We start from the raw sequence: 14,161 nt of genomic DNA on the forward strand, positions 1-14,161 counted from the left end.
TGGACTTTTACCTTAATTCATTTAATACCTACTCTCATAACGACCCATAGAAAAGCATTTACCCACTGTCTTGGTGATTTCTGGATTAGACTCATAAGTAGATTGATGAGATAATCATCAAAAGAGAAAGAAAGGGGAAAGAGCATTGGCTTTCAAACTGCAGTTATAGCATTTACTAGATTATAACTTTAGCCAAGTTACTTACATGTGTTTCATACATTATAGTTTTGGATATGCCAGAATCCCATATAAGAAAGAAAACAGGGGCTGGGAAGGTGGCTCAGTGGTAGAGCGCTTGCCTTGCATGCCTCAGGCCCTGGGTTCGATTCCTCAGCACCACATAAGCAAAAAGAAAAAAGCCGGAAGTGATGCTGTGGCTCAAGTGGTAGAGCACCAGCCTTGAGCTGAAAGAGCTGAGGGACAATGCCCAGGCCCAGAGTTCAGGCCCCACTACCGAACCCAAGGAAAAAAACACCAAAAAAGAAACCGGACCCCCCCCCCCAAAAAAAAAAAGAAAATATTTTTGGAAAGAATAATTCTTTAAACCGTACCACCCAGCAGACTAATTTTTTTAGCTGGTTGAGCAATGTAAGCTAACATGAGTAGAAGAAAAGAGAAGTGAAAAGGATAATTATTCCTAATTTTGGCCTTGCTTCCTTTTGCTAAGGTTTTCTTAATATCTATGAGTGGAGGAAATTTCTTACAACTTAAGAAGCCAGAACAAAAACTCAATTTTTGTTCGTTTTAAAACAAGATCTCAGCCGGGCGCTGGTGGCTAATGCCTGTAATCCTAGCTACTCAGGAGGCTGAGATCTGAGGATTGCAGTTCAAAGTCAGCCCTGGCACGAAAATATGTGAGACTCTGATCTCCAATTAACCACCAGAAAACCAGATGTGGCACTGTGGCTCAAGTGGTAGAGTGCTAGCCTTGAGCTGAAGAGCTCAGGGACAGTGCCCAAAGTTCAAGCCCCATGACAGACCAAAAAAACAAACAAAAACAAAAACAACCCAGGATTTCTCTATGAAGCCCAAACCAGTCTTAAACTCCCAGTTTTCCTGACTTGGCTTCTCAAGTCCTGGGATTACAGGTGTGCACAACCATACCTAGTGGCTAAGAGCTCAAATTTGATGTCAACTAAATATGAAAATTTAGTTTTACTTGCTTTTCTGAATAGTAAAAGGGTAAGAACCATAGCTTGAAGTTCACATCCATAAAACCTTGTTGAGAGCATGAACCTATCGGGGCAAAAACCACTTGCAAGAGAGCTATTATTTCCAACTCAGAATACGTTCGCTGCCATTAAGGGTGCATTAGTTAACCACCATTCACCGGGGGGGGGGGGGCAGCTTCTGGACTGTTTGAAAGTCCAGTTGGGCCCCAAACAGCAGCGTGATTTTTTTTTTTTGGGGGGGGGGGGGAAGGGGGAAATGGCGCTTTTTGAAATTCATTCTGCAAGTCTCTGGGTGCAGGAAAGCAGTCACCTTGGAAACCAGGCCGGCATCACCTTTCAAGCCCACAAGCTGAGCATCCCCTGTTCTCCGCCCCGCCCTCCCCCTGTCGTGATGTCCAGGGCATCGCTATGTTGTGGTCTTGGGCTGTTATCGTTGCTTTCTTCCCATCTCGTTAGCACAGACGAGAACATCTACGGAAGCTTTCCCAGTCACTCCTTCCTGGCTGCCCTTCACCTGCTTTCCTTTCTAAGGGTGGGTGGTCGCCCCTAGCAATCCTCAAAGACAACAACAACAACAACAGCACAAACCTTGAGAGGCCCGGCCTAAGACAGGAACGCTCTATAGAGAGTTTGGAGCAAAGGAACCCAATAGGTAACTGCAAGGAGGGACTGTCACCCAGGTGTGACCACCATCACCCACGCCGCGCTAAGAGATAAACCTCGCGAGATAACACTGCCAAGGGGGGGGGGGGAGAGAGGAAGCCCCAGGGTCTCGCGAGAAGGGGGGGGGGCTGTCGGAAGAAACGGACGGACGAATGGCCCCCTAGGCGACCCTAGCTTGGTGGGCGGGGCCAGGCAAAACCCGCCCCCTTCCGGCTCCTTTCCCCGCCCTCCCCAACCCTGAGGTGTTGGGCCGGAGGGGGCGGGCGCGGCGGGTGGATTTCTCTCTCCCTCCTCTTCTCTCTCTCTCTCTTCCTCTCTCTCTTTTTCCTCTCTGCCTTTCTCGGTTTCCCTCGGCGGGTGGCGAGGGTCTGGTGGAAGAGCCTCCGGGACGCACTTGGGCCGGATTTGAGGGGGGGGGTGGGGGGGCGGGGAGGGACCTGCGGCTTGCGGCCCCGCCCCCTTCTCCTGCTCGGCCTGGCGAGCGGCTAAGCCCGCCTCCCGCTCCGGCCGGCCCGGGGGCCGCGTCCCCGGGGCACCCTCGTCAGTCTAGGCCTGGGCTTCTCTGCTTGCCGGTTGTCGGCGGGCGGCCGAGGTACCCCCCCTCCATGGTGGGTTTCGGAGCCAACCGGCGGGCTGGCCGCCTGCCCTCCTTCGTGCTGGTGGTGTTGCTGGTGGTGGTGGTCGTCCTCGCCTTTAACTACTGGAGCATCTCCTCACGCCACGTCCTGCTTCAGGAGGAGGTGGCCGAGCTGCAAGGCCAGGTCCAGCGCACCGAGGTGGCCCGCGGGCGTCTGGAGAAGCGCAATTCCGACCTCCTGCTCTTGGTGGACACGCATAAGAAGCAGATCGACCAGAAGGACGCCGACTACGGCCGTCTCAGTAGCCAGCTGCAGGCCAGGGAGGGCCTGGGGAAGAGATGCGAGGATGACAAGGTAAGGCCGAGCCCGTTTCCCTGCACCCCCCTAGTTGGTTTTGTGTTTGTTGTTTTGTTTTTCACCTCTGGGGGTAGGGGGGTGGGGATGTTAGCCTAAGCAGTGCAAGTCTGAGCCTCTCCAGGATCGCAGCCTTGGTTATCGCCCATTAAAAAACCCCCTAACAAATCGCAGTGTCTAAAATTTCTGGTTTATCCGTGTACCACCGTATTTCTGTCTAGTCCCCTGCTGGGGACTGGTTGTTAAGTTCTGGTTTTCAGGAGTGGCCTAATGTGTGCATGCCGCCTTTTCTTCTCAGCTCAGCTGCTGAGCTGGCAGTGGTAATCATTTTGGCCTATGTGGCTGCAGATCTGGAGAGTGCGAGGTTTCGTGTGGCTATTGAGGTATCATCACGATTCTGTGCATACTGAGCAGTATGTATTTAAAAAGTGAGGTCTCTTCTAACTCCTTTTGGTGGTCAACATATTTTTGAAGCAGTTATCACTTCTTAATTTTTTTTATAGGTCGATAAGCATCAGGTATTATTGCCTTTTTGTGTGTGTATGATCAGTGTTATATGGAACCAGCATAGATACATAAGTCACACTTGTGATTTGGACATAGTTAATCCTTCATTCTCTACAGAATTTGAATTGTTAATGAAATTAGCCCAAATGGTGGAATCTAAAAATAAGTTCTGAAGAACAGAATCTTATATCTGTGTTCTCATCATTTCAGAAAGAAAATAAAATGAAATTGTGTATGTTTGAATACCTGATAGGTTTGGTGTTATATGTAGGTAGAAATTACAAAGTTCTAAATTTAAGAAGTTTAAAACAGTGATCATACCTGCTATTAAACAAGTATTTGTGCTCACCATTGTATGGTTAGTTATGTTCTTAGTTTGTGACTTGACGCAACTTCTGCTGGTATAGCAAGAGTTGTGAAAATGTTGGGGTGAGATAATAGATGCCTTCCTTTTTGAGCTCATTAGTAACCTTTGCTTTTGTGTGTGTGTAAGTTCCTATTATAATTCTAAGTTTTTTACCTCCCATTTCAAAATCACTTATAGTAAATCATTATGAATTAAAATCTCCATGAGATTTCTCCAACTTGCTGATCATTCTCATCCTATACGCTGCTTTGTATTTTATGAAGATTGGGGGTCTTAGGTAAGTGCTTCCTTATAGCTGTCCTTATCATTTCATAGAGGGCAAGGGATCAGCAAACTATACTACCATCAGAACTCTGAAGACACAACTCTGAAGATAGTAGGCAAATATCATGAAAATTTGGAGTATTAAGGTTGTGCATAGTGATTCGTGCCTATAATACCAGCACTTGGGAAGCCAAGACTCATTGACTTCTGGGCTACAAAGTGAGACCCCCATCAAAAACAAAATCAAATTAGATCTTCAGACTTACAATGGTTAAACATCACTATAACATTCTTCTCAGTAATCTCAAAGATATATCCTTTCTACTACATACTCTAGAATTCATTTCTTTTTTTTCTCATTAAAAAATTTATTAGTATTATAAAGCTGACATACAGAAAGGTTATATTTACATATATCTGGTAAAGAGTACATTTCTAGAATCCATTTCTTCTATCCATTGTATTATTATTACCAATCTTTTTCAGTAGGTTTTCATGTTTCATTGGTTGCTTCCTCTCCTCCCCCTCTCAGCCTGAGTGCTGGGATTTTAGGCATGCACCACCATTTGTTTTCTTTTTTTTTTTTCCTTTAAATTTTTTTTTTCTATTGTAAAGATACTGTACAGAGGGGTTACAGTTACATGAGTAAGGTAATGAATATATTTCCTATCGAGCATTGTTACCCCTCCTTTGTTTTTCCCCTATTATCTCTTCCCTCCCCCGTCTCTAGCACCTCCCTCTCCCCTGAAGTTATAAAGTTCATTTTTCAATATAGTGTCCTGTACATCTCGTTGTTACAATGGGTCAACCTGTACCCTTGTTAAACCACCATTTTTTACTCTGTTTACCTTACAACAAAATTTCAACAAAATTTTAACTTAAGGAACTTTCTTTTTTGGTCAGTTATGGAGCTTGAACTCAGAGTCTGGACGCTGTCCCCGAACTTTGTGCTCAAGGCTAGTGCTCTACCACTTTGAGCCAGAGCTCCACTTCTCTTTTCCGGGTGGGTAATTGGAGTCTCAAGGTGGCTTTGAATCACAATCCTCAGATCTCAGCCTCCTGAGAAGGTAGGATTAATGTGTGAGCAGCCAGTGTGTAGCACAAATTTTAAGTTCTTTGAAGAAGGCTTATCTTTTAAATTCTAGTGGGTTTCTGTTAGCAATTAGTGTTAATATGTCATAATTGATTCATGCATCACCCCATATCTCAAATTATTTGGAAATATTAGTCCCTGGTATATGTGAACGTTAGCTTTGGAAATAGGCCTATTTAGATTTAATCTAGTTGCTTTGAAGTCCAAGCCTAGTCTACTATGACTGGTGTCCTTGTAAGAAGAGAAAACAGAATTAAACTGGAGATATGGCTTAAGTGGTGAAGTGCCATCCATGAGCAAAAAAGCTAAGCAAAAGCTGGAGGCCCTAAGTTCAAGTCCCAGTACTGTCCCCCCCCCACCCCAAAAAAAAAAAAAAACCCTTTTTGATTTGTTGTTTGATCATTTGTCTTCTATAATATTATTATACTATATAACAATATAGTTTAGTGGAAAGAACAAGGTCTTTTTGAGTCAAACAAACCTGGGTTTACAATTTTGCTTTTTTTTTTTAACCTATTCAATCTGTTTCTTCACCCAAAATAAAGAATATTGATGAAATAAAATATGTAAATAACAATCTGCTACAAAACTTGACATAGGGGCTGGGAAGGTGGCTCAGTGGTAGAGTGCTTTCCTGCATGCATGAGGCCCTGGGTTTGCTTACTCAGCACCACATAAGCAGAAAGAAAAAAAAAGCTGGAAGTGGTGCTGTGGCTCAAGCATGGTGCTGTGGCTCAAGCAATAGAATACTAGCCTTGAGCTGAAGAGCTGAGGGACAGTGCCCAGGCCCAGAGTTCAGGCCCCACAACTGACAGAAAAAAACAAAAAGAAAAAAAAACCCCAAAACCCGAGGGGCTGGGAAGGTGGCTCAGTGGTAGAGTGCTTGCCTTGCATGCATGAGGCCCTGGGTTTGATTCCTCAGCACCACATAAGCAGAAAAAGCAAAGCTGGAAGTGGTGCTGTGGCTCAAGTGGTAGAGGGCTCGCCTTGAGTTGAAGAGCTGAGGGACAGCGCCCAGGCCCAGAGTTCAAGCCCCATGACTGACAAAAATAAAAACAAAAAACCTTGACATTTACTAATATCCCTTTCTTTGGTTCATTGATATAATTATTCTTGACAAAGTTTGGGCTTGTATTATTCTCCTAAAATGTATTAATTCTGCTGAAGAAATACATATTGAGTACCTGTTGAACTATGTATTAAAATGGTCTTAAAAACGTCCCTACTATTCATTTATCTTCTTTTCTTGTTTACATTTTTTCTCTTTTATATCCATGATAAGAAACTGAAGATTCTCAAGAGGTTCCATAGACATCATAAAACAAGATGCTTCTTGAAAAATTATGGCTAGTTGTAGAGAAGGGAGATGTAAAATAAGTATTCATTTACATAGATGATGCTATAACCAATAATTGCTTTGGATACTTAAGGAGTGTGTTTTCTGTATGCTCTTCTTTTTATTTGTCTAAATGTTTCAGCTTGACTTTTTTTGGTGAATTCTCATTGATCTTAGCTGTGGATTGTAATCTCAACAAACAATGATTATTTCTATCTGATGTGCAGTTTATTATCTACTAAATGCTATTTTATGATAATAGAAAAATGATGGCTAGGGTTTAGTTATTTACAGAAGTTCCCTTCCACACTGTAGAGAGAAACTTTTTCCTAAAAAAAAAAATTATTTGGGGCTGGGAAGGTGGCTCAGTGGTAGAGCGCTTGCCTTGCATTCCTGAGGCCCTGGGTTCGATTCCTCAGCACCACATAAGCAAAAAAAAAAAAAAAATTATTTGATAAGAGTAAAAGGATAAACTGGCCGGGCACTGGTGGCTCACTCCTTTAATCCTAGGTACTCAGGAGGCTGAAAGCTGAGGATTATGGTTACAAGCCAGCCTGGGCAGGAAAATCCATCGACTCCTATCTCCAATAAACTTCTGGAAGTGGCGTTGTGGCCCAAGTAGAGAGAACTAGCCTTGAGCAGAAGAAGCTCAGTGACAGTGTCCAGGCCCTGAGTTTAAGCCCCAGGACCAGTAAAAAGAGAGAGAGAGAGAGAGAGAGAGAGATTCCTAATGCCTAAGTGAGAATGTCCAACATGCCAATCATCAGGAAAATGAATATTAAAAACACAGCTAGAGCACAAGTTGGCAGATAAGTAAACGTTATAAAGCCTCTCTAACCTGAGTGTGGAAGAAGACACTGACCAGCCAGAATGTGGGATAGAACCAGGTTAGAGAGGTTGCAAGCAGTGTCAACTGAAGGAAACCCACAGCAATTCCATTGATATAGAGAAACACACAGGAATTCCCAGTGTTACTCAAAGGAGGAGATGGGGTCAGTGCAGTGAGCATGTATAGTGTCTTCAAAGTGAACACACTGCATGCCCACATGCAGAAGGTTGGGGAGATAGTGCATTCATGAGGCAGAAAGTACCCAGCATGAAGATTCACTGGTGTCTGATAAGGCTGTCTTTTTTTTTTTTTTTTTTTGCCAGTCCTGGGGTCTGAACTCTGGGCCTAGGAGCTGTCCCTCAGCTCTTCAGCTTAAGGCTAGTGGTCTACCACTTGAGCCATAGTGCCACTTCTGGTTTTCTTGTGGTTTATTGGAGATAAGAGTCTCACGGACTTCTGCTTTTCTGGTGGTTTATTGGAGATAAGAGTCTCCTGGACTTTTCTGCCTGGTCTGGCTTTGAACCGCGATCCTCAGATATCAGCCTCCTGAGTAGCTAGGATTACAGGCATGAGCCACTGGTGCCTGGCTCAAGGCTATCTGTTTTGTAGGATCTTCAGGATGCTGCAAGACATAGGAACCTCCCTGTCCCCCGCGCCCCTCCCCCCCCCCCCCCCCCCCCCCCCCCCCCCCAAGGAAAACAAAACAAAAAACAAAACTAGAGATTTAGAAACATCCTATGCCTGATTGGTTCTTATTTGCAGTTCCACCTCCATCTTGGTACTCCGATGTCATGGCAAAGACCAAGGTCTGTGAAGTCAGAATTGGCAGTGTCTAGCGAGAAGTCTGGGGTATAAGGGCTCTGAGGCCAGAGATTGAGTCTGGGGCATCCTGCATGCCCTCACGCACTGCATCCAAGCTTTTCCTAAGCCTGACTAAGGCTAGAGAAGGGATCTACTGCTGGGGAAGGTACCCACAATAGAGAAAAGTGGCAGAAACCTGGGGACCTAGGATCATGGACTCTACCCAGATAGGGACAGGGACAGAGTCACAGGCTTTGAGGCAGATGGGCGCAGTGTGGGTTCCCCAGGTAATTGTTGTAGTTGTTGCTGGAGATGCTGATTTATCCCAACCAGAGCTAAAGCTAAAGCTTCAGCTTTAGCCTTTCAGCCAAGGCCACTCCAGTCCTGTTAGTGGGGTACTTAGTCATCTCATATTGTTTCCTCAATTGACACAGCTGCTCCCCTCTATAAAGTGTATGTTCTGCTGATGCCCTTAGAGTAGTGGAGGAACTAGGGGTACTGTGGGAGCCTGGGATACTTGGCAGTCCAGTCTGTTCTTAAGTGTCAGGAAGCAATTCTTATAGCATACCATGTGATATCTGACTTCTGAAGTAATAGGAAGTACCTTCTAAACTATGATTACATGAGCAAGAATAACTTCTGTTTATTCTTTTTTTTAGTTTTTTAAATTATATGGGTATTCTTTTCTAAATAGTTGTACAAAAGAGTTTTCATTTCAGAAGTCGGGTTATGAGTACAATGCGTTTTAATCAGTCACCTTTCCTGCCTACACTGGCTTTTGAGCCAACAATCCACAGATCCTTCTGAGTAGCAAGGATTACAGATGTGAGCCACCAGCACCAAGCTTTTGGTATGCTTTTACGTTGTTACTGACTCCTAAAGGATAGTGACCATGGTCCTGAGTTCCGGATATGATACTGCACACAGAGGTGGCAGTTTGATAAACATCGATTGCTGTTGATTTGTCTTTAGATATTTCAAATAATTCATTGCTGAATATAGAGTTAATGAGTGATCTTTCTGATAAGATTTGGGAAAAATATGAATAGATGTTCAATTCAAACTTAAGAATATTGGGAAGTTGACTCACTATATACCATGTACAAGGAGTATTCTCATGCAAATTTAAAATAAGCATTAATCAACAATTCTTTTTTTAAAAGTTGAAGGGGTCAGGTGATGGGGGCTCATGCCTAAAATTCTAGCTACTTAGGAGTCAAAGCTGGTTTGGGCAGGAAAGTTCATGTGACTCTTATCTCCAATTAACCACTAGGAAACCACAAGTGGTACTGTGTGGCTCAAAGTGGCCAGGCTTGAGCAAAAGAGCTCAGGGATGGTGCCCAGGCCCCAAGTTCAAGCCCCATGACTGACAAAAAAAAATGTTGGGGGGTATAGAGATTTTTTTCATTTATGATCAAGCTCAAAGTGAGTATGAACAAAATATATATAGAACTCTCTATATAAACTATATTCATATATATATATATATATATTATTGTGAAAATACTGTACAGAGGGGTTACAATTACATGGGCAAGATAATGAGTACATTTCTGATCAAGCATTGTAAACTATATTCTTTAGTAAAATGAAAACTTCTTTTTCAGCTTAAACTACAGAACAACATATCTTATCAGATGGCAGACATTCATCATTTAAAGGGTAAGAAATTTACCTATAGAGTAAAGGTAGAGGGTACTACATGTATAAAACCTTCAGGAACTAAGGAACAATAAGACAGCTAAATGACATAAAGTCATAGCAAAGCTCCTCTGGCAGTTTATCCAGATTTGTCTTAAGACATGTAATATTTATTAATACGTAATAAATGCAACTTTAAATTTGAGGTCTGTATCTTTAATTTTGCTCATGGAGAATATTCTTGCAATTAAATGTTCTTAAGGAATCTTCAACGAACATTGAACTGTAGCTTCTGAGGTTAACACATTTTTAGAAAAATCACAAAAGGGTCCTTCTGTATAGAGTCTGTTCAAATAATCCACTCAGGTTTAAGGATACTGTGGATACTCTAGGGACAGAAAGAAACATGGAAGCTAGGCAAATATATCATAAATAAATGTAATCTACTAAATTTTAAGACAAGTAAATACAAATGAAGCATTGGGAGGTAACTAAAGCTTTTATAGAAAAAAAGGAAAGCACGCCATCCTGTGGCCTTTTGGAGTTTCCTCCTTGAGGAACTCTCCTCTCTAACACCCTTTGCATAAACGGAACTGGATATTTTTGAAACCTTTCCTGTGAGCTGGTGTCTCACACCTGTAATCCTAGCTACTCAGGAGGCTGATACCTGAGGATCACAATTTGAAGCCAGCAAACAAATCCATGAGACTCTTATTTCCATTTAGCTAGCAAAAAGCTGGAAGTAGAGGTGTGGCTCAAGTGGTGAAGCAATATCCTTGAGTGAAGATGCTAAGCAAGAGTGTTAGGCCCTGAATTCAAGCCTACTACCCGCACCAAAACAAAACGAAACTAACAGAAAAGGAGTGACACGTGCCTGTAAGCCCAACTCTCCAGAGGCTGAGACGAGAATTTTGACTTTGAGGCCAGGCTGGGCTAAAGATAACAGCAACAACAAAAGACACCTTGCATTCTGTATTCACAGTGAATTTCTTTAAAGTTTAATAGAGAAGTATGGGCTAAAACACCCTGCATTCTGTACTCATAATGAATTTATTTTAAAAGTTTAATATTGGGCTGGGAAGGTGGCTCAGTGGTAGAATGCTTGCCTAGCATGCATGAAGCCCTGGGTTCAATTCCTCAGCACCACATAAACAGAAAAAGCTAGAAGTGGCACTGTGGCTCAAGTAGTAGAGTGCTAGCCTTGAGCTGAAGAGCTGAAGGACAGCACCCAGGCCCAGAGTTCAAATCCCCCTACCCCCAAAAAAAGTTTAATATTTTCTACTTCTATAAAATAGACTTAGAGAGAGAAAGAGGGAGAAGTGTGGGATTTTTTTTGGACTGCTTAATGTTTACCTACATATTATAAAAAGATGTGCAATTTAAAAAGTATTTTAGGTTGACATAAAACAATTGAGGTTATATTGTTTTATAGTAAGTCTTATTGGCCATGGGTGGATTGTAAAAAATAATTAAATGTGTTATTAATGATGTAATTTAATTCCCTAAGGGCATGTATAAAGAAATTGAGAAGTGTGTAATTAAAAGAACAGCCATAGGTTCCCAATAGTAAACTTGATGCCTTTTACTTCTTATCTGTGTGGACAGAGCAACTTGCTGAGCTGCGGCAGGAGTTTCTTCGACAAGAAGACCAGCTTCAGGGACTACAGGAAGAACAATACTTACCTTGTAAAGAGGCTAGAATATGAAAGGTAAGGTGTTCCATCTAACTAAGATTTGTGAATCTAAAATAATAAGATCCAGCTTTTAGGTTAACTCACTTCTTCCTGTCTGGCTTCTATTTTTCTCTTCTTCTTTTCTTAGATCTTATAAATTCATATTATTTTGTCATCAGTGGCTCTTGTGAATATTTTGATACGTTAACCATACAAGGCATACAAGGCATGCTAAGTTTGTGTTGTTAGAGTCATCATGAAACAAACATCTTCCAGGTTTTTAGTCTTACCAAATTAGATATGACAAAGATTGACAGGAGGTTCTGTGATTCTGTGTGCGGGGCCTGCAGTAGGTAAAGTGAGCCCTGGGGGATGTCCTCCGTTAACTGAGGCCCTGCGCGTACTGGCCGCCTCGGCTCTGCCCTTGAGCCTCCCTGCTTTACTTGCCCACTCAGGGAAGATGTTGAGAGCATCTTGGGAACTTTTCTAAAACTTGAAAACCTTTCTAAAATATAACTTCGTGAAAATTTATAAAATTTAAATTTATATCCATTTTTGGAAAAAAGGCATCTTTTAAATTTTTACACCAAACATTAGAAAGATTTGCCATGTTCTAAAACAGTTTATACTTTTGGGAGTTATTGCCAAAGGTTATTGGTATGCACTTACATTTGTGTATATTATCCTAACTGTATTCAGTACTTTGTTGTACACCTATAGTAGTAAAGATTTTTAACATATATAATATTCCAGCATATTAATATATTAATGTTTGCTTTGTCTCTACCAGTTCCATAATTAGAATTAGATGACTGTAGTTTATCTTTTCTCACTGCTAAGGCTATCACAGCTTTAAAATTTTTTATGCAAAAAGAGATTTCCTATCTTATTTTGCTAGTGTATATTCTCAAATATAGACTTTCTGAGAAGGAATATTTTACCAGCTTGCTTGCTTTTCTCTTATAGACACAATTTATAAAGTAATAGAGTAAGAATTGTTTTTGTCTTTCCAATTTCTACTTTATGCCTTGCCCCCGCGCCCCCCCCCCCCCCCCCCCCCCCCCCCCCCGTTAAAGGTTGAAATGTTTAAAAGTTTTAGCTAAATTATTTGGCTTTCAATGCAAGTGTAGACAGCATTGAGAAGTCACTCCAGCATAATATAATCTAAAAGAATGACTATGTAACTTAGTTTTCAGTGTGGACAGCAGATCAAGGAATTAAGAGCACAGCATGAAGAAAATATAAAAAAATTAGCCGACCAATTTTTGCAGGAACAGAAGGTAAACTTTAAAAATATACTTAAGCTGGGAAGGGATATTGGGGGACGCTTAAATGGGGATGCAGGCTGACCCATTGTGATGATGAGATGTACGGGACACCATGTTGAAAACGAGCTCTACAATGTGTGTGGGGGGAGTTGGGGAAGTGGGGAGGGAAATGATGGTAGGGGAAAACAAAAGAGGTTAACAGTGCTCACTACAAAATGTACTCATTACCCTACTCATATAACTGTAACCCCTCTGTACAACATTTTTTTTTTTTTTTTGGCCGGTTGTGGGGGCCTGAACTCTGGGCCTGGGCGCTGTCCCTCAGCTCTTCAGCTCAAGGCTAGCGCTCTACCACTTGAGCCATAGCGCCACTTCCAGCTTTTTCTGCTTATGTGGTGCTGAGGAATTGAACCCAGGGCCTCAGGCATGCAAGGCAAGCGCTCTACCACTGAGCCACCTTCCCAGCCCTGTACAACATTTTTATAATAAATATATAAAAAAATACTCAGCCAGGCGCTGGTGGCTCACGCCTGTAATCCTAGCTACTCAAGAGGCTGAGATCTGAGGATCATGGTTCAAAGCCAGCCCGAGCAGGAGAGACTGTGAGACTCCTATCTCCAATAAACCAAAAAAAAATACTCAAGCTGAAATAGGTTTTTGTTATCATGTAATTTAGAAATTTAAGTTGTATGTTTGTTATAAAGATTTTTTTCTTTTTTTTGTGTCAGTTCTGGGTCTTGAACTCTGGGCCTGGGCGCTGTCCCTCAGCTCTTCAGCTCAAGGCTAGTGCTGTACCACTTGAGCCACAGTACCACTTCTGGTTTTCTGAGTGGTTTATTGGAGATAAGAGTCTCATGGACTTTTCCTGCTTGGGCTGGCTTTGAACCATGATTCTCATATCTCAGCCTTCTGAGTAGTTAGCTAGGATTATAGGCATGAGCCACCAGTGCCCAGCCATAAAGAATTATTTTAAAAAATTTTCAAATTTTGATTTTGTTGCTGGTACTGGGGCTTGAATTTAGGGCCTTGGTGCTGTCCCTGAGCTTTTTTTCTCAAGGCAAGTACTCTTATAAATTGAGCCATAGTTCTATTTCCTGCTTTTTTAGTGCTTAATTGGAGATAAGAGTCTGTTGGACTTTTCCCGCACGGCTGGATTTGAACAACATTCTTCAAATCTCAGCTTCCTGAGTAGCTAGAGTTACATGCGTGAGCTTTCAGCACCTGGCTTTCCCTGGATTTTTTGTTCAAGGCTAGTGCTCTGCTACTTGAGCCATACTTACTCTTTGTTAATGAAGATCTCAGACAGTTCTATCTGGGCTGGTATCGAACCAACCTCCACAGATCTTAGCCTCCTGCTTATCTAGGATTACAGATGTGAGCCCCTGGCATCCTGCTTATTTCATGTAGATTTTTATTATTACTTTTATAGCATTACTAATAATTACATTGCATAATGCTTTAGCATATACAAAGCATTTATTTATGCATGAAGTCTCTAGAGGAGCCTACATGTATGGCATCTAAAACATGTTTCCATCATTCTCTTATCTTTCTAAATTTCCTTGTGAAGCAACTAGTAAATAGTCCACCAATACAATTGATTTGGGCCTAAGCA

The 14,161-nt window shown here is 42.1% G+C and overlaps 1 protein-coding gene across 1 annotated transcript in view; it reads left to right on the top strand.

Annotated features, from left to right (window-relative positions):
- The first annotated feature begins 2,167 nt into the window (after positions 1–2,167).
- Positions 2,168–14,161, top strand: part of Golm2 (golgi membrane protein 2) — a 42,146-nt gene continuing 30,152 nt past the window's right edge. The window contains 5 exon segments of the mRNA XM_042687629.1: positions 2,168–2,767; positions 9,572–9,626; positions 11,211–11,263; positions 11,265–11,314; positions 12,468–12,558. Of these exon segments, the coding sequence (XP_042543563.1) occupies positions 2,441–2,767; positions 9,572–9,626; positions 11,211–11,263; positions 11,265–11,314; positions 12,468–12,558 (576 nt within the window). The 5' untranslated portion in view covers positions 2,168–2,440.

This window comes from Dipodomys spectabilis, unplaced genomic scaffold, assembly GCF_019054845.1.
Source record: "Dipodomys spectabilis isolate Male_0828 unplaced genomic scaffold, ASM1905484v1 ptg000108l, whole genome shotgun sequence".
Taxonomy (NCBI): Eukaryota; Metazoa; Chordata; class Mammalia; order Rodentia; family Heteromyidae; genus Dipodomys; species Dipodomys spectabilis.